The following is a 23,729-nucleotide window of genomic DNA, read 5'->3' on the forward strand; positions in this document are numbered from 1 at the left end:
TTTATTCTCCTCTGAATGAAGCAAAGAGCAATATACACTTTCCTTACACTAATCTTGATAATGATACGAGAGATGTTTTGCATGTTTAAATCAAGAAAAAAGTATGTTTACTCCCCCTATAATAGAAAATGCTCCATAGGGCATAACCCATTGAAAGCTTCCTTACAAGGGTTACCCTAATAATGTTTAGGGCACCACCCATTGAAAACGTCCTTACATGAGTTGAGTTACTCTAATAATGTTTTTCTTTTCTCATTTGCCCGCAAGACGATTAAAATGCCCCCACTTTTAATAAATGAGAAACAAAAGAACGAAATAGCCATTGGCATCGTACCTCCCTCTTTTTCGTTATTCTTTTTTTCTCTTTGGGGCATAAAACAGTAAGGAAATTGTTTCATACGGGCTGGACTGCATGATTACATATGCGGTTCAAAAAGTGTAAAATATCCATCTTAAAGATGGATGCAAGTAGGTGTTCTATCTAAAAAAAATAGAAACTAACGGTCTAAATGTTTTTTTACGAGGATTATTATTTCTAATTTTTAAAATTTACAAATTTTTTCATATTCATGATCTCCATGTTAGAGATTACATCCCCTTAAAAATTAAGTCCAAAATCCATCTCAAAAATAGATTTATTAATAGGCTTGCATTTCTACATATGCAGACTTGGCCACGTAGAAACCGGGTCCAAATTATAAACAATAAATATTACTTTAAATTATTTGCTAGATAACTCATTGGTAATCAGTTTAAGAGAGAAGCAATTCTACATCACAAACTACTTTGCAGCCCTCCCATTTTGGTCATGGGAGGAATCCATATTTTGAAGCGTAAACCCGCAGTTTTAATCACTAATACTAAATAGGAGATGCCTGAAGTCATAATAAAATTCAGATTGGGCAAATGAATGTGGAAAACTCTGTTTACGGAAAAATGTTATTCAAAATCACTAAAATGCAGGAAATGATTGGGTAAGTTCTGGGTTTGAATCCGTTTTATCTTTCATTCACAACGTGCCTCCTATAGTTTGTGCTTCTATTTTCTCGAATAAGAACATAGAAGCTAATTGTGCATTCAACTCATGAATTTCTTGGTTGAGTTCAGCTTTAGATTGCTTTTGTTTTTTAATCAAACAAAACGAAAAACAAAAAAAAGAGAAAATAACTGCAAAATCATAAAACCATCAGAATTCGGACCAGCTATAAGAGGTCAGGACAGACAAGAAAATGGGGAGACATAGAGGAAGAGTTCCTTGCGGAACCGCTTCTCTTTCTCCCGCTTTCAGAGAAGCATAAAGAGCAGATTGAGTAAAGGAAAAGAAGAAGCAAAAAATTACCAAAAAAGAGAAAAGAAGGGAAAGGCTTACTACAAGGTCCCTAACATGGGAGATTAGGGTGTGAAGCTGGTGCTTGAACTCTAAAGACTTTTCAACTCTTTTGTGGAGTTTTTTTTTTTTTTCTTCCTTTTTTTTTGATAATTCAGTAGGGAAGACACGCCCCAACCTATTTTTTCATATAGATGAAAGAGTTAGCTTTTTTGAAAGTATCAGTAAGAGGTGCCAACAGAATTAGAAATCACAGCATGAAAATTAGTTATGGGGGTGCTACTACCACAACACATCCCATGTCCTTGTCTTTCATAGAGTTTGAGAGACAAAGAATAGGGAAAAAGAGAGCGGGAGAGAGAGAGAGATTATGTTTCCAATTTCCCTTTCTGTAACTTATTTTCTCCATCATTAAATGTAAGGACTCAGACTTTTCCAGCATGTAGAAATAGCCTCCGTGCGTGCAAGGGATACCGCCGTACGTGTAAAAGTAGCGGCCGTGCGTGCAAGGGATGCCGCCGTGCATGTAAGAGTAAGCCACCATGCGTGCAAGGGATGAAGTTGTGCGTGTAAGAGTATCCACCGTGCGTACAAGGGATTCCGCCGTACGTGTAAGAGTAAACTGCCGTGCGCGACACTGCTGCTCGTGACGTCGCCGAGCACGACACCGCTGTGAGTGTTACCACCAAGCGTGCATGCCAGGGGAACTCTTATGATTTTCTCTTACATGTCTTCCACTTGTCCATCTCTTTGCTTATAAATATTGCCCTTCACACCCCTCCAAGAACTTTTACCTTCTCTCACCCATGTCCTCCCTTTCTAACACTTAAAACCTTAGCTTGGAAGCTTGGCCTTTGAGGGGAACCTGTGTGGGGAACTCAGAGTTCTTTTTAGTACAAGTAAGTAGATGTAGCATCCATATTTCCATGATTTTGTTTGATGGTTTGAAAGTTATTAGTCATTCTTTGAAGTATGCCAAAACTTTGAAATGAATTTTCAAGAACTTTGCATGTTTTTATATGGAATTTTCACTAACTAAAATATCTCTCATTGAGGCCAAACCACTTCTAAATGAAAGATGAATGAGTCTATTTTCAAAAAGGCTTTGAATCATGATCACATTCTCTATGAATTTGAAGTTATGTCTAATTTTTTGAGAGATTAACACACTGAAATTCCTGCTATTTTCTAGGATTGATATATGCTTTTATGTGGAACTGTTCATCGATCAAAATGTCTCTGATTGAGGCCAAACCACTTTTAAATGAAAGATGAGTGAGTCTATTTTTAAAATTGTTTTGGAACCATGATCAAATTCCTTATGGAGTGGAAGTTATGCTCGTTTTTCTAAGAGACTATTACATTGAAATTACTGCTCTGTTATGAATTATTGGGTATGCATGGTTGTAATAAGACATGCTTATAAAATAGTAAATGCTTATGAAATATTGAATGCTTATGAGATATTAAATGAGCATGGTTGTAATAAGACATGCTTATGAAATATTGAATGCTTATGAGATATTAAATGAGCATGGTTGTAATATGACATGCTTATGAAATAGTGAATGTGCATGGTTGTAATAAGACATGTCTATGAAATAGTGAGTGAGCATGGTTGTAATATGACATGCCACAGATGTGATATGAAGTACTATGCAATGGGTCATCCATTGATAGTGTGATATGGTATGACAAGAATGTGATATGAGGCACTACGCAACGGGTTATCCGTTGGTAGTGTAATGTGATATGATATGATAAGAAATTTGTACCAGCAGTTGAGATCTTCCCTAACTTCCCATGATTGAATGGGAGTTAAGATGTAAATGTAAATAGTGGGGAGGGTCGTGCCCCATAAATCTATATGGACACTGCACATTGGGTCATCCATTGGTAGTGTAACGCTCTCTTGGCTGAAAGGCAAAGGAGAAGGTCATGTCTTGCATGGCTTCAGCCTATCAAAAGCCCCAAAGCGCGTTGCGGACTATGTGTGTGAAGACATTACGAAAATAGGTCATCCATTTGTCATTGTCTTCCCTCATGAGGAATTGTAGAAGTCAAAAGTCATGAGATTAGCTTGGCCTGATTGATAGGGCTTCTACTTAAGGAATAGGCGACATTAGGATTGCATGTAGTTAATATATGTTTGCCTGAATTTGTTGACCTGTTATGTTAATGGAAAGATTTGATAAACTGTTAGCTAATGTGATGTCAAATATCTAATTTGCGATTGCTCCACCATGAAAGGAATTACGCACGACACATTACTAATACAATTGTGATACATGACTTTATATTGTAAAACCTTCATGAATCTTAAGGACGGTTATGAATAATGGTGTATAGGCAGGAATGCTAGATGTTTTGATCTACTTAATGGGCTTCATAGCTCATTCCTTTGACTTTCTTGAATGTAGAGTGATAACTCGAGGGTTGAGGCCGGACGGTTTGGTGATCGCGACTAGCGGTTGAAGACCCGCACTTGACGAGAAGTTCCTTTTTTATTGTAGGTGTTAGATGGCAGTTGGCCATATAGTTGTTTTATTGAAAAGCGATGTATTGTTGTTGTTGGGCGTTTAGTGCCTTGAACAATTTGTAATACTCTAGAAATTATATATAAATTTAGTTTTAATTTGTTTAGCTTTTGTTATGGTTGTGTTTGGATATTTTGTTTTCTTTTGTAGTTTGTTTTGATTTCTTTTGAAATTTCGTGGTTTGCTTTGATTCATTCTTTTCAAAAGCGTTGAGCACACTCCCACCTGAGTGGCTTTCGCTACCTCTGATAACGGTCCTGCACCCTGTTACCTTTTGATAAGTACGGTATGGGGGCAAGGGGTGGGGCTGTGACATTAAAATAAGGGCATTTTAATCAACAAAAATGAAAAGGCACTTACAAGGTTCACGAGGGAAAAAAACCAGTAAGAGGAAAACTGTCCTAAAGAAAAAAAAAACAATATAAGGAAAACTGACCTAAAGAACTTTTCGAAGGGGAACATCCTATGGAGCATTTTTTATGTGGCGGGGCATCACTTAATTTTATTTCAAGTTAACCTGCATCATACGTTATAGTGTTTGGAAACATGGTACTCGGAGCCGAGTAACCTGGCCCAACTTGGGCCGAGTTCTGGCCAAGTCAAAAAAGGGTTAAAAAATAAAAATATAAAAAAAAATCCCAAATAATAAGAAAATTATATTTAAAGTAAAATTAAACAAAGTACATCTAAATAAAGTTAAAAGTAATGAAACAATGAATTATGAAAAACTTTTTGATAGAATATTTAGAAATAATTCAAAAAATAAAAATAAAAATAAGTATTCATGGTCAAAACACTTTCCAACCTTTACCAAATAGATAAGAAACATAAAAAAATATTACAAATAAATTTTGTATAACTTTTTTTTTAACATCCCCCTACTCGGAAATATTCCAGGCTGGCGAGTCCGAGTTGGGCCCGAGAAATCAAATACGGTTAGGTACAAATGCCATGGGTTGGATTGATGGGCCCACAGTTGCAAAGTCACTATGTGGTGGACCCACTGACAAAAGAATATATGCCTTCCTTTGAAATGAGCGTTGGAGATCCTATTATCATGTTACACAAAAATCTTAGTATCTGATCGCTTGTGATAATATTATTTTATTATTATATATGGTTACTACCGATAGGAAGACGCTATTTCATGTGCTTTCCTCATTAGGGAAAAACAATAATTGTCGGCAATTAACAACTCCCTTGGTAACAGCCTTCACCCAATATGTCCCAAACTTTGGATATATGCAAAACAATATTTTAAATAATCATTACTTTAGGCGATCCGCAAAAAATATTATGTCTCATTTTCTACTATGAAGATTGAGGAAGGTCTTAGAAGAAAAGGTCTCACATGCAGGACCCTATCTTCTTTGTCAGTGACTCACCACAGACGGTGGAGATGATTCCTAACTTGATGGATGGTGTGTGATTTTCATGGTGGGCCATCTCTACCGTTCGTGGTAGACTACCAAGAGCTGAGATCGGGTTATTGAATGTTTCGAATGGAGCCATGAGATCGGGTATTGAATGTCTCGATTGGGGCCAAGCCGCCGATTATTCACCTTAATAAAAAGGGTGTAGTTTGTATAAGGTGTCAACCTTAAATAATTAAAGCAATGTGCAACTCTATGTCTTGTTAAAAGATGCAGTTCCAAGTACAATGGCAAAAAAAAAATATTTTTACACCAATTATGAAATTTAAAGCTTCAAAAATAGTTTAAATTGACCATATATGGACACCTTAAATTTTTTGAAAACATGTATTGAAAATGAATGTGTTGATCATCAAGAAGAATATACTTTTATTAGAGGCTTCCTCAAAATCGAGCGTACCCATAAACACTAATACACTCAGTCGGAGGGTTTTCAATGTGTAACAGCCTTTTTTTAGTGGATTTTTAGGTGCAATAATTTAGTTTTGACACCTTATATAACCTTTTTGCCTTATAAAGGGGCATTATAGGACAATGGCATAAAAATTCCTTCTGTTTTTTTTTTTTTGAGCGTTGACATAAAAATTCCTCTTAGCACCCTAATCTTGCGCGTAGGATCCCCATTCCCCACAAAAGGATGGTTGAGATGATCCACAGCTCCAAACAAAGTCTATGCTGATCAGTTAGTGCTATGGATCATCCCTACCATTTGTGGTGCCATCCAACGGTGGAGATCATGGCCCTAATAAATCATTTAGGCGTGTTATAAGATCCTTTTTTGGAGGGGCCTAATAAATCATTTAGGCGTGTTATAAGATCCTTTTTTGGAGGGGAAAAGTCCTTAGGAGTCTGTGTAGGATCATTGCCCCATTTATTTATTCATTTTTTTTATATCAGAAAGAGGGACATTTCTCCTTGAAAAAAGTTTATATAAGGTTGCAACCTTACTTCTACAGCTACGGATGCATCTAAAAAATCCATCGGAAAAGTTTGTTTTAATGTTGAAAAACCCTTTGATTGATCATCTCGACATCGAGATATATGACCATGACAAATAAAAAGATTTTAAGGCTTAGAAATAGTGCATTTTACAACATATTATCTACACCGTCCATTTTCAAGATTTTCATATATTTATAGATCTACTTGATTTTAACCATTTTTTAAATTTAAAATTTAATAATTACATATAAAAATAGATTTTGAGATAATCCTAAGAAAATTTTACATCAAAATTATATACCACGATAAAATTTGAAGGTGCACCTTACCTGTACACCTACGGATGCATCCGTACGAAAATTGCACCTTTTCTCCTTTGATATGTTTATATTTAAAATATATTTCTCATATAGTAACTGGAAGAACATGGGAAAGGTTTTTATACTTCCTCTACAACATAGAAGATCTATGCTTCCCCTACCATCCAGCCATCCAATTTTGATCAAGAGTGCCACCCATCGTTTGATCTTAGATCCAACGTCTCAAAGTATTTTATTTTTAGTTCTTTTTGTACAAATTGTATGAATATGAAATTTGGTACGTGCCATCTTCTCATTGGGGCGCAGCTATAAAAAATATTAAAAATAATTTTTTGATAAAATATAATAACCAAAATACCCCTTGAATCTTTCAGGGGTATTTTGGTTATTTTATTTTATTGGAAATATTTTTTTAATACTTTCGCTAGTGCGAGTTTAAGAGAGGATTGGACTTCTAAAATTTGGTGTCAAAATAGTTTATAGAAAAAACAATTAAAAATAGTATAGAGGCGTGATATTGTGATTAAGACAATCTTAACCCTCCATTCAGAATGGACGGTTGGATAAGGGGAAGTATATAAGTTTTATGCTGTAGGGGAAACATAAAAGCTTGCCCGGAAGAACATTAGGAAATAAAAGGACCTTTTCGACCCTCGACCTCCAAATTTGGAGTCTGGCCCCCTTTTTTTTCTCTCGACCAATCCAAAATTTAAAAAAAAGAAAAAGGGCAAAAGAATGAAGAAAATCCTTGAACTTAGACGATTGATGGCTCCATGAATCATGCTAGGGTAGCACATGGAATATTTACCAATTATAGATCCAAAATAAATTTCTTATAGAGAAAAAGTATTCAACTATTTAGGGGCGTATGGCATCAAGTCTTGGGCAACAAACATACCCAAAAAACGCAACTTAGATGATACCCCTAGAAAAAGTTGATATAAGTGTGAGGCTCTAAACAATCAGATTAGGGCGTATTTAAAAAATTTTACTAGAAGAGGCTTTTTTGATGCCCAAAAATCTTCAAATTGATCATCTCAGCCTCAAGATCCATGGATATGAGTAAAAATGGATTTCAAGTTTTGAAATTAGTACTTCTTGTAATACATTTTTGGATGGTCAATTTTCATGATTTTCAAGTTTTCATAGATTTGCTCGATCTACCCTATTGTTGAAGCTTTAAAAATTCATAATTAGAAATGAAAATATATTTTAAGGCTATCATAAACATTTCCAGTACTGAAACCATATTTCTCGACACTATTTGAAAGTGCACTTTACTTTGATTGTTTAGAGCCTCGGCCTTATACAAACCATGCCCATATATATTTAGAGAAGAGAAAATTTTTATAAAAAGGTAAGGCCCTAAATAATTAAATTAAGACGTACTTCAAAATTTCACTAAAAGAAGTTATTTCAATGCCTAAAAACTCAAATTGACCATCTCTACCTCAATGTGTATGGACATGAAAAAAAATGGATTCCAAATCATGGAAATCGTGCATCTTGCAATTTTTTTTCTAGACCACTAATTTTCAATATTTTCAAATGTTCATAGATATGCTCTATCTAAACTATTTTTTAAGATTTAAGTTTTATAATTAGACATAAAACTAAATTTTCATGCCATCAGAAAAGTTTTCAGTATTAAAAAACATATTTCGACACCATTTGAAGGTGAGCCCTAGTATGGTTGTTTAGGTCCTCAGCCTTATACAAACCACACCCATATAATAGCAACTTCATGTAAAGTTGTAAGCATTCATGCATAGATAAATTAATGCAAATTTAATATATTAAAATTGAATTATAGATATTACGATTACGATTTTTAGCTCAAATTTAGATTTTCTATGGGATGAAGTTTCTATAAAGCCAAGTCTTTATGAAAACAAAATAAAGTCTCACCTCAAATCCTTGTCCAAAAAGTACTTCCGGCAATGCAAATCTCCATGAGCTCTAAAATCAATTTCCAACATAAAAAAAAAAATTGAATCAAATGGTCTTGATCTTGCAAATCTTTGAACACTTATTTTTAGGGAGAAATAGATAATCTAGATAATTTGTTACAATATATATTATTTTTAGAGCTTGAAATCCTAATTTTTTTTTACAATCATAATATTCAAACTGAGATTATCAATGAAAAGGTTTTCCAATACTTGAATTGCAATTTTCAATGAGTTATAAGGTGATACGTTACTTATTTTGATACAACTGCAGCCCTATAAAACCGTTTGCCTTTTTCTAATTGATATTTATCTTTTAATTATGGGTGTGGTTTACAAAAGGTTGAGACTTTAAACAATCCAATTAAGGTGCACCTCTAAATTTTATCATTAATGTAATTTTTATATCAAAATTTTTTAGGATGGCTTGAGAATCTATTTTCATCTCTAGTTATAAAATTTTAAACTCTAAAAATCGTTCAAATCAAGTAGATCTATGAACACATGAAAATCTTGAAAATGGATGGTCCAGATATTGTGTTGCAAGATACCCTATTTCATGGACTCGAAATCTTTTTTTTTCTTTTCATATTCACACATCTCGATATCGAGATGATCAATTAGAGGGTCTTCCATCATCCAAACAACATTTTATGATGGATTTTTGAGGTGCACCTTTAATTCTGCATTTTAAGGTTGCACCCTCCTTTAATTATTATTTGTTAGTGTGAATATTAAGTATTATATTTCTTGTTAACCTTTCATAGCTTAGTGGATTAAGTGGAGGAGGCTTTTTCTAATTAATTTATTCATTCACAGTGAGCGGATAGAGGGATGGAGCTTTATGAGGTAGTCTTAATGCTAACAAAGAAAAAAAGAGGAAGTATTGGAAATTTCGAAAGGCAGAGTCTCATAAAAAAACAAGGCTTCATCTCCATTTTTTTATTTGTTGAGTATAGAAGGTACTCATTAAATATAAGCAAAGGACATACCGTCATACGATTAATTTGCTACATGGTCCCTACAAATCATGGCCTTATTTGAGCCTTTTCAAAAACATAATTCTCGTCTACTACGGGGTAAATAACAATTTCAAGCAACATCGTTCCACCTCTTGCTCAGTTGCTCTCGACCCCACTAAATGCTTTGATAAGCGCGAGATAACACTGGGTCCATGAATATAAATCGGACTCAGATGAGCCTATTCAGATAGATTAAAGGTAGTCAATTGGAGTTGGTTAGGCTTAAGTGGCTCGAGCAAGTTTGAGTCAGAGTCGGCGATTTTTAAAACACTGAAAGAGATAAACTTGCTTTTGACATGCGAATCAGGGAGTTTACAGAGGTCAAGAGACCGATTTCCTCTGAGAGGCTCAGAAGAGATTGACCTAGTCTAGCAGAAAATGGAAAACCTACTGAGGCTGGAACTGGATTATAAGAGAGATGACCCTGCTTGGTATGCTCCATTGGAGGGATGAGATACTGGGAAACAGATATATACTTGGTTCTAATGATAAGATAAAGGGATACTAGATATTGTGCATATTGAACCGTGTGGTTCTGTAGGTAAAGCGGAATATCGCATTCGTATCGACCCGTATAGTGTAGTGGTGTAGCTAAAGCGTTATGCCGTATGGAGAGTATGTTTGCAAGAATGAAAATTAAAAATCGATTGAAAAGAAAGGAGGGCCAAAAAAAAAAAAAAAAAAAAAAAAAAAAAAAAAAAAAAAGATAAGGGCAGAGGTAATTAGTGAACAATTTTGTGGTTAATTTTGTAAATCCTTAAACCCTTCGAAAAAAAAAATAAAAATAAAAAAAAAAAATAAAAAAAATAAAAAATAAATAAAAATAAAAATAAAGGGTCCATTGCCCTCATCCATTTGTGCCTCTCCCAGAAGCGACCTGACTCAATACGCACTTCCCCCGCGTCATCGTCCTTGTTTGACCCTCTCGATAGAGAAAATCATCCAACACAATAAAGTATTTTATAAGTACGGCGTTGCGATGCTTTCAAATTTTCCTCTTATTTAAATATTCTATTCCCTATGTACGTTTCCGCACTACCCCTTGTCCTTCCTGCCCTAGAGTGAGAGGAATTTCCAAAAAGACCATATTACCCTCTGATTTTCTTCACGTTCAGTATGATTACTGCTTTACCCTCCGTCGACCATTTGTTGCCTTCTTATGTCAAGTGAGAAGAGTGAATTCAGAGAGGGTAATTTCAACAATTCTGTCGAATTACTCTCTCTCTATCTCCTCACATCTGACTGGGTGGTGAGGTCTCCTTCCTCTCTCGTCCTTGTTTCCATGGAGGCGTGAGTCTCACCTGCTACAGGCTAATATGTACGGCCTTTCCACGATAGCTCTTGACTTCAAAAAAAGCACCCATTTGCCAATCTAGAGAGAGAAAGAGAAGGAGATAGAGAGAGAAAACCCAAACTCAGAGTCATGGAGAAGATGTTCAAAAGGTAAACACAAAATCCAAACAGGAAACGAGAGAGAGAAGGATAAACAGAGAGAACCCATAACCAGAGAGAAACCAGAATCCAAACAGAAGAGAGAGGGAGGAACTGCCCATGTCTTGATTGAAGAGAGGGAGGAGCTCAAATCCAAACTGAAAGAGAGAGAGTCCCGATTTCTCATTACAGAGGGAGAGTCACAAATCCGAGCCTCCATTTCTGTTTCACCCCATGTTCTTCTCTTCGATGAAGAAGCCATTTGGATCGCCAACCAGCATGGGTTTCTTCAACGCCCTCAACGAAGAAGTCATCATCTTGATTCTCCAAAAGCTCGAAGACCCCCTCGATTTGAAATCCTTCTCTCTCGTCTGCAAATCCTTCTTCGCCATTGAAGCTAAAAACCGCACCCACCTCCAACCCATTCGCTCTGAGCTTCTACCCAAAACTCTCAAACGATACCACAAAACCCTACATTTGGATCTTTCATTTTGCCCAAGAATTGCAGATAGTTGTTTGCACACAATCTCTCTAATTTGCAGGTCCAATCTTCTCTCTCTAAATCTTTCTCACTCGAGGTTCTTTTCTCACTCTGGTCTCTCTCAATTGATCTTAAATTGTGTTAACTTGGTGGAAATCAATCTATCGAATGGAACCCATCTCACTGATTCAGCAGCAGCTGCCATTGCTAAATTAAAGAATTTGCAGAGTCTGAGATTGACGAGGTGCAAGCAAATCTCTGATTTGGGTCTTGGATGTATAGCCGTTGGATGTTCAAAATTGAGGCTTTTGAGCCTCAAATGGTGTTTGGGAATCACTGATATGGGAATTGGCCTTGTTGCTGTCAAGTGTAAGGAGATTCGGAGCCTCGATTTATCATACACGCAGGTAATTTTCTCTCTCTCTGTGATGAGAGAAAGTGTTTTTGGAACAATTGCCATCACTGCATTTAATTTCAATAGCAACTGAAATTTTATTTTATTTTGGGTGTATTTTGATTTTATTGATTCAACCCATATTGCCGAATTGAGGAGATGATCCGAAATTTAGATCTTTTTGTTAAATTTTCTTGTAAGATCTTTGTGTGTGTGTGTGTGGTGACAGGAAGTAGTTTCCAAATAATTGACATTACTGCATCTAATTTTGAAGAGCCTGAGATTTGGTTTGTTGGCTGTATTTCCATGTCAAAAGATTCAACCTATTTTAACAAATTAACGGGATGATTCAAAATTGAGATCTTTCTTGTTAAATGTTCTGGCAAGAGCTCTCTCTCTCTCTCTCTCTCTGCCATACCAGGAATGCTTTTCCAAGTTATTGACATTACCGCATCTAGTTTCAAAAAGAGCCTAAAAAGGTTTATTTCGATGTCAATGATTCAAGCCATATTACGAAATTTAGATTATTCAAAATTGGGATTTTTCTTGTTAAATGTACTTGTAAGCTCTGTCTCTCTCTCTCTCCCTCCCTCGGTGTGTGTGTGTGTGTGTGTGTGGGAGTGGGTGTGTGTGACATGCCAGAAAGTATTTTCAAAATAGTTGAGAATGCTGCATTCAGATGGCTTTGAAATTGATTTTTGAATGGTTACGTTTCTGTGTTCATGTTTCTCAAGTAGTAGTTCTCTCTCTCTCTCTCTCTATGTTTCTCAAGTAGTGGCTTTTACTCTCTCCCCCTCTCTCTATCTCTCTAACAAACCTATTGAAAATTCCAAGTGCTTACTAATTCATGCATTTCTGTATGATCTATCTGAAAGTTGTAATACATAGACGTCTAGATGTTTTGTGAAAACCAAGAAGGATTCTGATGTAAACTATTTTCTTTTCTTGTGCATCATTTATCAATTAAATCACCAAGTTCGCAAGAAACTCTGAGCGCTTACACCTCCATTGCGCATATCTGATTTTTGGTTTACCATATGGAATATTTATTTTTGCTTTTATTTGGTAACCTCTATTCTACTTATTGCTTTCTGATGCTATCAGAAGGCCACTTTACTTGGATAGTGATGCTTCGCTGTTCTCCAGATTACGCAGGACTCTCTGGCTTCAATCTTACTCTTGAAGGATCTTGAAGACCTTTTTCTGGCTGGATGTCACGGGATAAATGATGACGGCCTTGTTACTTTGAAGAAGGGTTGTAGGTCCCTAAAGGTAATCATGGCTTTTGACAAATTGATTATCTTGGTTTTCTTTCTCTTTCTTGAAATGCAATGGTGATTAGCTTACAATAATATGGGCTCCTTTTTGGGCAACTGATTTTTTGCTGGCTTCAGAAGTATATGTATCAGTGAACAATTTGTTTTTAATCTGTTTTTTTTACGTTGCTACGTGGTGTTTGTTCTGTCTTACATTCATTCAAGGATAGTGTGTTTTAGCACCAGGGACATTACAGTAATAGGCAAGATTTTCTGAACTTTATATTTCTTCAATGGAATTAATGCTGTTGAACTCGCGGCAGTTGAGAAGTTCTCTAATTTTTTTGTGGGGTTTGTTATTGTAACCAAATTAAAAAAAAATGTAGAAATTGATATGATAGAATATGGTGGATGCACTTGTAAATTGGCTGAAATTGATTAAAATTCTAAACTTAAAACATTAAGAATTAAGTGTCAGCCATTGAAGTTGTTAACTGACAAAAGGAGCAATAATTATCGTCTTCCCTTGTTTCTCCATGAAAAACAGAGCATATTGAATGTGGTTGTCACCTTTTTTGAAGGAGTTTTGAAAAGTGAATCATGAAGACTTAAAAGTGAATCATGAAGACTTCCTACATAAAGTGGAAGAAAGTTTGCAGATCTTCTCAGCTAACCATGTAGACATAATTAATTTCTGTTTCCGATCATGGTTTATTGAAACTTGGTTTATTGAAACTATGTATTTCACACTTGTATGTATGGGGATAGGAGTGGTCATTTTGAGTGATGTTTAATAATTTTCTTTAATCAATGTTGAGGGAATTTATCTAATTTATCTTTTTCCCATGTTTACTTTATGTTTGATATAAGTGAACATGGAATTGAATAGTCTTCTCTCCTTGAATTGTTCCCCATCCGCTGCCTTGCTCCTTCAAATTTGTCCTCCAGAGTAATATGTGCTCTTTTTCTCTGAGTCCTTATTAAGTAGTGAAGAGCACCAGAAATTTAGTATGCTAAGCCCTTTTTTGAGGGTCATAAGTTTTGACCTTTTCCATAGAAAGTGTTTTCATTGTGACTAACAGAGAAGTGTTATTACCATGGCTATAAAGTGTTGGGATTGTTTCTCAGCAAATTATCCTTTCAGACAGGAAACAACATGTTAATGACATAAAAAAGGACAGAATATGACATGTTTATGAGTATAAAATATGGCGTATATATGATTGGATACTTCTTTCTTGCTTAAGTTATGATTGATACTTCATTTCCCTTAGATCTACATGATGCAGACTATTTACATGGATTATGGATACAAGACCGTGCCTGACTCAAAATAAAAAAATCTGACTCATTCATATTTTGCCTAGTCCATATGAAAAATCTAACTCATCCGTACTACACGTTTGTAGAGATGTATCATTATCATCATCATCAGCCTTTTTCCAACTATTTGGGGTTCGCTACACGAATCCTGGTCCGCCGTTATGTTCTATCAAGGACCATACCCACAGTGACACGATAAGTCCCTTTATCTTTTCTTACTACTTCCAACCATGTCCTTTTGGGCCCACCCTTTGGTTAAGTGTTGGACACGTGTTACAATAATAAGAATGAACCTTATCTCTAGAGAGATTGTGGGGTAGGTGAGGGGATTGTTGGGTGTTGTGGTGGCTAATAGTTATTGGGTAATTAAGCTATCATAACTACACAATGAAGAGCCACACTTCTCTATTCAATAATCACTTCCTTACTCTATAAAGAAGACCCGAGTCTCTCATTTTACAAACAATTTGTGTTACCTAAATTTTCAGCAATAATTACTTTCTCTATTTAGAAATTAATTCCCAAGAATTAACTATTTTCTCTCTCTAGAAATAAAAAGTAACTTTGTCGCACTAAGGGCTCATTATTTTAGTGCATTAAATAGGCGAGACACCCTATGATTTAGAATTTCGACACTCTTTCAAGAAGATTTGTTGAAGTCTGATGAGGTATTTTCATTGTGGTAGTCTGTTTCATTCTCTCTCTTTTTGTATTTTTGCAGGATGTGATATCTTAAGGGTTCATCAATAGGATCTTTGTAGTTCTTTTTGTGTGTTTTTGAATTTGAGCGTGTTTTTATGTTGTTTGCCCTCCAATTCTTAAGACTCCCATTATGTATAAATATTTTTAATGCCGCTAAATATCCATTATTTACAAATATTTGGAGATAGATACAAAAAATCAGAAACCCGTGCTCTCCAATTCTAAATAAATATCGAAATAAATATTTTTTGAACTCCATCAAATTCAATTCTATCTCTTCGTTCAAGGGCCTCCTATCTCTCTCGTTTTAATCCATTTATCCAATGTTTTAAAATTTTAAATCCATAAATATGGCTAAACTACTCACCCAAAAAAAAAAAAAAAAAGGCTAAACCACTCCACCACTAGAATCATAGTTGCTGGAACCTTGTAGGAAAGGTTACGGACTCGTTCACGAACCTCGATCCCACGATTTTAGTTAGGGAACTTGGATGGAATGCAGATCACTATATTGTGATCCTCTTTCCCAGCAGGTTTGAACTGCAGTTCTCAAGTGTATGACACAGTGCATATGATATTTTTTCTATTTGGCACTGATTCATATGCACTGATTTAGCTTTATGCCCAATGGTAGTGTGAACCCACGCATCATTCTCGATCGCTTAAAACATATTATTGCGATTCCTTCCTGATGGAATCGCGCTTCCTTGTGACAAGGATCGCGCTCCCTTGATATAGGATGGTACAAACAACGATCTCAACCACAAGGAGCTTCCAACAATTCACAGTTTTGCAGACCTGATCTAGCTCTTGCTCCCGAGAGCACACCCGCACCCGACAACTATGACTAGAATAGCAAAAAATGGAAGTTATTGCCTTCTTTTGCTCTTTAAATAATTTGATATTCTTTTTTTCTTATTTTATATCTAAGCATTCTCCCATTGCAAAATCATGTGATTATTATGTGATCACTTATTGCATTTCAATGTCCTATTCCGTTGCATATTTACGAAATTGTTTAAATGAATGCCTATTACGTATCAGCATAGTTTCGATTCCATATTTACGTGATTATTTATGTGATTGTTTGTTTTATTTGTGCAGCGCATGTAATCCCACTAGTTGTATATAAATTTGATTTGACTTTTTAATAGTAAAACTAACTTTAAAAAAATAATACATCAAAGACACACGTGTTTGAGACATGTGTGCCCACACATGCCTACAAAATGACGTGTCTTACAATGCGGACGCACATGTCTTAGCACAAAAAGGATATGCGTCACAATGCGGACAAACGTGTCTTTCTAAGTGGATATCTTTTTCATCCAACCTGTGGACTTGCGTGTCGGTGTTCCTCACGGCCTGCTGGTCCATCCAAACAGCAGGAAACTGTCAGTTTTAGTTGCCCAAACAGCAACGCCATAAAATGCTTTAAGTGTTCAAAGATTGATCATGTCCCTTCCCAATGCCCATGCCCAAATAGAAAATTTGTGACTCTTGCTGACGAGTTTTTTGAGGAGGACAGCACGCGATGTTATAATGGAGCCCTTGTTTATGATGAAGAACTTGAGGGAGAAGAGCCATAAGTGACCTTTAGTGACCACTGGGAGGCTTTGGTGATCCGGCGCATCATGATTACGCATATCGGTTAAACTTGAAAAATTTCTCATCAATTTGCTTCCAAAATCACCAAGTCATTGATTAGGACTTTTCACTGGTCTTTGATGAGTTTTTCAATGAAAAAGGTAGTGATTGAATTTTTGATCAACAACTGAGTGAAAACAAGGAAGGTGGCAATGGTCAAGATGAAGATGAAGTTTTGGAAGAGGAAGATGCTGATTTGGTTACTGAACTAGGGGTTGGAGATGATCATCTCGAAGATCCTCCATTGGTTTGTTCTAGGGCTGAACCAAGGCAACTTCAGCAAGGTTATATGGCTTAATTTGATAGAATTTTAACAAGCTTATATGATTGAACAAACTCTATCAACTTACAATGATCCTTTCCTCGGGGGATTCTCAAAAGTGGTTATGAATATATCAATTCTTTGTCAAGACTCAGTTTCACTGCACAATCGTTGTGTTTGATTAACGCAATAATTTACAAGTCCCTGGATCGTGTTTACAATATTCGAGTTAAAGAAGATGGTCAGATTACCACACATTTCATCTTAATGCACTTCAAAACTCGAGGGCAAGTTTTCTCCAATCAGGGGAGAATAATGGAGGGCAAGATTATTTTTACTTTTAATATTTGTTTAATTTCAAAGGGTATATATTTTAATTTTAGTTTTAGGATTTTACAAGTTTTTAGGGATTCTAGGATTTTTTTATATTTTTTCTTACTAGCCACTAGTTACTATTAATTTTCTTGCTTGTTACTGTTTTCTCAAATTTCCCTAAATCACCTACATAGCAAACATGCTCTCTTTGTGAATACAAAAAAAGCAAATTCTTAGATGTGCATGTTGACACAGATTTCTTGTGTCGGTATGTATGTCGACACACATGTTCTATGTTAGCTTGTCAGATACTCCTAAAGGCACACAGCATGCATGTCATTGTTACGTAGGTTATGAGTACATGCAACAAAGTATGTTAAGAAAAATCCCACAGTATGGGCTGTTACAACAATAAAAAGAGTTAATTTTCATATCAAAGAAAATGCTGCGGTATAGGCACATCAACATCCATATACTATAGTGCATCCATGTGTTTACACATCTATGCGGCTCTCTCTCTCTACATGCACACTTATGTGTGTATTCATTCATCCATGCATATGTATTTGCATGTCTAAATATGTCCACAACTCATAGATCATAGCTTACGTTCATTAATAAACGTAAAGGCTATTCAATGAACCTGGTTAAGACACCTAAGAAGAGTAAGAAGCAAGGTTAATCAGATCATCTATATTTACTATTGGAAATCTGTTACTAATTGTTTTTCTTTCTTTAAATTATGTCGACAAATTTGTTGTTAATTCTTGGAAGTTGTTTCGAAATATTTATTGTGCATTACTAATTGCGAGCTTGTTGGGCGTATGCTTTGATGCTTCCTTGTTTCACCCCTTGCCTTTTGCTGCTTTTTATTAACTCAAGTCTTGAAATTGCCCTTTTAGACTCTTGATATCTCAAACTGCCGGAACGTGACACACATTGGCTTCTCGTCCCTCATAAATGGAGTGGCCTTCTTGGGGCGACTAACACTGGCTTACAGCACCGCTGTAAGTCCTCTCCTTTGTTCCCTACCCAATTTTTGTCTATCTCCATTCTCCCCTTTGATTTTCTTTGCAAGCCAACGTACAGAATTTTTATATATAGTTGGGACTTAACTTCTTGTAGTTTTTCAGGTCATAAATGGCATCAATGATTGCTTGAGAAGCCTTCCCAAATTACATACGATCAAGTTAGATGACAGCCATGTCACAAGCTCAGGTTTGAAAGCCATTGGTGAATGTTGCCCATTGCTAAGAGAGCTAAGCCTGAGTAAGTGCAAGGGGGTGAACGATGAAGGGATCTCTTCTCTTGCACCAAAATGCAAAGAACTAAGGAAATTAGACATCACATGTTGTGGAGAGATAACCAAAATCTCTATAGCAAGTATCTCACAGTCGTGCACTCGCCTCTCCTCTCTCAAGATGGAGTGTTGTAGCCTTGTTTCTGGGGAGGCTTTTGTTTTGCTAGGACAGCGTTGCCATTTCTTAGAAGAGGTGGATTTCACTAGTAATGAAATAGATGATGAAGGCCTAAAGTCCCTATCCAATTGCTCAGAACTCATTTGTCTAAAGATTGGGATTTGCTTGAACATAACTGATAAGGGGCTTAGCTATGTTGGGAGTTCTTGCTCCAAGCTCCGAGAACTTGATTTGTACAGGTATGGGTCCTTTTTTTGCTCCATTATTCATCTTTATCCATCCATTATCCAAAAAAAGGAAAACTATCCCCTAGCTTTAAAATTTTGATACATCTGGGAGAGAAATATGGTTCAAACTCCATTATTCATTCCCACTCCCCATTATCAAACAAAAAATTCCTTTGAGTTATACAAGTGAATGGGTAAATTTTTTTTAACTCCATTATTCCTCTCTACCCAAACATTATCCAATCTAAAAATCACATTTATCGAGTTTTTTATCCACTTTACATTTGAACTTTTTATGTCTTACTTTTGAAGTTCTCATTTTCTAGATCAATTGGGATCGCTGATTCGGGGATTGCAGCAATTGCACATGGTTGCCCATCTTTGGAGATGATCAATATGTCATACTGTACAGAAATCACAAACTGTTCATTGATTTCTCTATCAAAATGTCAGAGACTAAATGTCCTCGAAATCAGAGGATGCCAACATATTTCTTCTATAGGTCTCTCAGCAATTGCTTCAGGTTGCAGGCATCTCACCAAGTTAGATGTCAAGAAGTGCTTCTCTGTCGATGATTCCGGCATCGTCCCATTAGCTCGCTCATCCCATAATCTAAGACAGGTTCTCTCTCTCTCCTCTCTCTCTCTCTCTCTCTTCTTTTCTCTAACTATGGACTGAATTTTATGCAAAGTCTTTGTGAACTTTCTGCAGAAAAATAATTTTTTAAAACATAAAAAAAATTTACTGCTGTAATTTTCTGGAAAAATTTGGTTTGACCTACTAGGCATAACAATCTGTGCACATGGGCTTGTTATACCATGAATCTTGACGGAATACTGGACCGGAATTGGGAAACGAATTTCTTTTCCATTTTCTTTTCAAAAACCAGTGTTTTTTATTTGAAACTTCGATCAGGAACTGGGTTGAAAATCATCTGAAATGCTATTATTCTGTTTTATAAGAATCAAGATTTGGCCAAAAATTTGTCTTCTTAAGTCCAAAATACACTGAGTTTCACCTTTCCAAGTTGGGCAAAATTGTGTCTGAAGTTTGAAATTGAACAGAAAAATGATTTCTTTTTGGCAGATGAACCTCTCATATTGTTCAATCACGGATGTGGGTTTGTTAGCATTAGCAAGTATCAGTTGCCTACAGAATATGACAGTCTTGCATCTTAGGGGAGTGAGTGCAAATGGTTTAGCAACTGCTCTGTTAGCTTGCAGCTGCTTATCAAAAGTGAAGCTCCATTCATGCTTCAGTTCCTTGCTTCCTAGGCCTTTGATTGAACACATGGAAGCTAGAGGCTGTGAATTCCAATGGAGAAACAAACCTTTCCAGGTATGCTCAATAACACTGACCCTACTGAGCTTTCTACATCTTCGAAGTTTATCTTAATCTAAGGGACCTTGAAAAACCTCTTTTGTCTTCGGGTTGGGACTGCCCAATGAAATGAGTGGCAGTGGTGGAGAATGGGATCCACCAGAACAGGACATGATTACAAGTTCGGTCCTGCTCTCTCTCCTTTACAGTCCATTGTTTTATTTAATGGTGATGACTGTATTAGACTGAATTTCCATGGTTCACTAAATCATTTTACATTTCCCTTTCTAGTGTTTGGCAATCAACCTGTCTTTGTGGTGCACCATAAACTGCGATGTCATGGGTACAATATTAAATGGTTCATCTCATATGGGTATTTCGATAATTTCCCTAAAAGATATAAAATATCAAAAATTGTAAAAGATAAGAAGTACATGAAATGTGAAATTGAGAATATAATAAAAAAAATCCATGTACTGAATGTAAAGTTATAGTACCTTATGTTTTGTCCTTGAGCAACTATTTGGTGACTTATCTAACAAAGATTTCAATTGAGAATATGTCTTTTGTCTTTTTATTTTTGAAAAAAATATTTGATTTACTTATGGCCATCATTTTGTCCTAAAGATACTTACGATTCTCTTCCTAATTTGAATATTTGTGGTATGAATTTCTTTAGCTGTTAGATGATTTTGGTTTTTATGTTTAGTACATATTTAGCTGCACACAAATTCTAGCTTATGCACATATAAAAAAAGGTTAAGAAACCAATATCATATGTCCAATGTTAATTTTGGGTCTGACATTTATCTTAAGCCTATATACATTATTGAGGGGTTGAAAACTTGGCAAGTCCTACTTGAACTTGCCTGAAACATTCAGAACAAGGTCCCTGTCAGTTCTGGATATGCCATTTCTGGAAGACCCCTTGAGTCGACCCGAGTCTGGCTGAGACTTGAATTGGTCTTAAAAAAAATTGCAGTGATTGTTGGTCATGAGTCTTGACTAGTCCGACTCAAGACTTGCTGAGCCAACTTGGAAGGGGTCCTACCTGTTTTTGTCGCCACTTCCAGGTTTCACTGGCATTTACTCTCCAGCTTAATTTTAAATCTTATTGTAAGTTGAAAACCGAGAAGACTCCGTATTTATAAAAGTATATAATCTAGGGAAAAATGAGTATGATATCAATGATTGGATTACGGCTTGGTTTTACATGATGTTTGTCTCAATACTATCTTTCAAGGTAATCCTTATCTTTTGTTTAGCTTGTATTAGTAATAAAATTTGGATCTTATAATGAAACAAACTATCCATGACTCAAATGTTTGGAACTTTTCATTTCATGCAAAGATGTCCTAAAGTCAAGTCTTATATGGAACACTTTAACTTTACCGGTTTTGAAACAACTATGCAGTACTCAAAACATCCAGAAGCACCCTGTGTGTGTGTGTGTGTGTTCGTGTGAAATAATTAAATAAGTTTGAGGGCATTTGATATCTTGGCTAGAGTTGCCAATAACCAATGAGTTTCATGCGCATGACATCTTGCCTTGGCAACACTTTGAGCCAAAAAGAAAAAGAGAACCAAGAAAGAATAGAAAAGAATTGATAAACAAATAATATGAATATGCATCAGTTGCAGGTATGAAGAACGAACTGAGGGAAAATGTAATGTTGTTTTGTTCAGGTGGAGGATGGAATGGTGTTGGCAATGAAGAAGATGGGATGATAATTTTCTTTTACTATTTAGTGGCAAAGAGAGTGCCACTCTTAACTCATGGGGACTTCTTACGCCCCCTTTGAAAATAATTAGAAGTCCAAAGAGTCTCTCTGTAGAAATTGAGACCTGAGAGTCCGAGAACCCGAGACCAAGTAAAGGGAGAACGGAGATCGAACATAGCATGAACATCTCTCTCTCTATCTCGTCTTCAGCCAAGGTGCACTATATAAGTCTCCCAAGAAGAAGTAGAGTAAAAATGCTCTACAGAAGTCTTCTAAGAACAACTGGAGGAAAAATGCTCTATGGAGTCTCCGAAGAAGAGCTAGAGGAAAAAAGGCCATTCTCTCTCTCTCTCAAGAAGAGCTAGAGGAAAAAAGGTCATTCCCTCTCTCTCTCTCTCTCTGAGCTAGAGGAAAACAGGCCTTTCGCTCTCTCTCCTGGCAAAAGCCGGATTCTTTTATTGCTTCTCGCTTTGTTTGTGGCTCTTCCCTTTGTACATGTAAAAGGGATTCCTCTTGATTTATCAATTCATTGACCCAGTAGTTTGGTTGTGTCTAAAATTTAAAAGTAACAGTAGCAATAACTTGTTTGAAAATCTTAAGAAAGTGCATATTTATATTTTTTAAATGCTTCCAAAATTTAAACATGATTCAAAATGTATAACTAATATTTTTAAATACGAATTTAGCTTTTAAATACCCTTCTTATAAATGAAAAAGTTTATATAAGGTTGCAACCTTACACTATGGAAGTAAGGTGCACCTCAAATATCCAGTAGAAAAGAGTTTCCCAGAGTTGGAAATTGATCATCTCGACCTCTAGATGTATGAATGTTAAAAAAAAAGAAGTAAGTTCTAAAAATAGCGCATCTTGTAATAAGTTCTCTGGACTATCTATTTTCAAGGTTTTTAATTGTTTATAGATTTGTTAGATCTGTAGTATTTTTAGAATTTGAAATTTCATAATTAAGATTGAGCATGGATTTATAATGCATCATACGTTCCAACACCATTGTTTGACAAAATTTAAAGGTGCACTTTACTTGTACAGTATAAGGTGGGCACTTTATACGAATCAACTTCTATTATAGATAAATACATGTCTAGGTTTAAATGTTGGAAAATTGAAGTCCTGTAATATAGAGGAAGACTAACCCTCGTAAACTCCTACATCAACTTAATAATACTTCTCTAGTATTTTCTTTGAGTAAATCAGTGGGGGAGAAGGCCCTACCTATTTTTTATTAAAAAGTAAAACCCATAACAACATCACGAAATAAAAGAAAGGAAATACATTTTGGTGGTCTAGTGCACTAAATGGTGACATCAGAAAAAAAAGCTTTTTTAACAAGTATATCAGTCACTGTATTAGCCACACAATAGATATAACAAATCTCGATGTTGTCTACATTGTGAGATGCTACGCCACAACCAGCACCCTTTTAGCTTAGTAAGAAAAGAAACTTGTAACCTCAATACCAAACCCTATTGCACAATTGTCAATCACCTTTACCAAACTCTATTGTGGATGTTCGACACATCTAAAATAGTCAGCCTCAATACCCAGAGCTTGGTAGCACACTACTTCTAAAAGAAATTCCCTAAGAATTATTTACGAACTTTGGAAGATCTCTTTTCCTACATTAGCATGTGGGTAATTTGATAACAACAGAACCAGAGGGCGAAATAGAACAAAAACAATCCC

At 35.8% G+C, this 23,729-nt stretch overlaps 1 protein-coding gene across 2 annotated transcripts; it reads left to right on the top strand.

Annotated features, from left to right (window-relative positions):
- The first annotated feature begins 10,474 nt into the window (after positions 1-10,474).
- LOC18423500 (RNI-like superfamily protein) lies at positions 10,475-22,585 on the top strand. 2 transcript variants are annotated; one of them, XM_006828101.4, is made up of 7 exons: positions 10,475-11,849; positions 12,983-13,108; positions 18,244-18,348; positions 18,475-18,998; positions 19,313-19,607; positions 20,073-20,324; positions 21,993-22,585. In XM_006828101.4, the coding sequence occupies exons 1-7, from the start codon at positions 11,196-11,198 to the stop codon at positions 22,032-22,034; spliced, it is 1,998 nt and encodes a 665-aa protein (XP_006828164.1). In that variant the 5' UTR covers positions 10,475-11,195; the 3' UTR covers positions 22,035-22,585. The 2 variants fall into 2 exon arrangements, with proteins under 2 accessions (XP_006828164.1, XP_088730349.1); XM_088874223.1 differs by having other exon boundaries at positions 11,395-11,849; positions 18,467-18,998.
- Positions 22,586-23,729: the final 1,144 nt, after the last annotated feature.

The sequence above is a fragment of the Amborella trichopoda genome, chromosome 8 (assembly GCF_054954075.1).
Source record: "Amborella trichopoda isolate Santa Cruz 75 chromosome 8, AtrichopodaSantaCruz75HAP2 v2.0, whole genome shotgun sequence".
Taxonomy (NCBI): Eukaryota; Viridiplantae; Streptophyta; class Magnoliopsida; order Amborellales; family Amborellaceae; genus Amborella; species Amborella trichopoda.

Coding starts and splice junctions, on each gene's coding strand:
- LOC18423500 (XM_006828101.4), top strand. CDS start 11,196: ATGTTCTTCTCTTCGATGAAGAAGCCATTTGGATCGCCAACCAGCATG. Junction 18,349..18,474: donor CACTGGCTTACAGCACCGCT/GTAAGTCCTCTC, acceptor GTAGTTTTTCAG/GTCATAAATGGCATCAATGA. Junction 19,608..20,072: donor CATCCCATAATCTAAGACAG/GTTCTCTCTCTC, acceptor TCTTTTTGGCAG/ATGAACCTCTCATATTGTTC.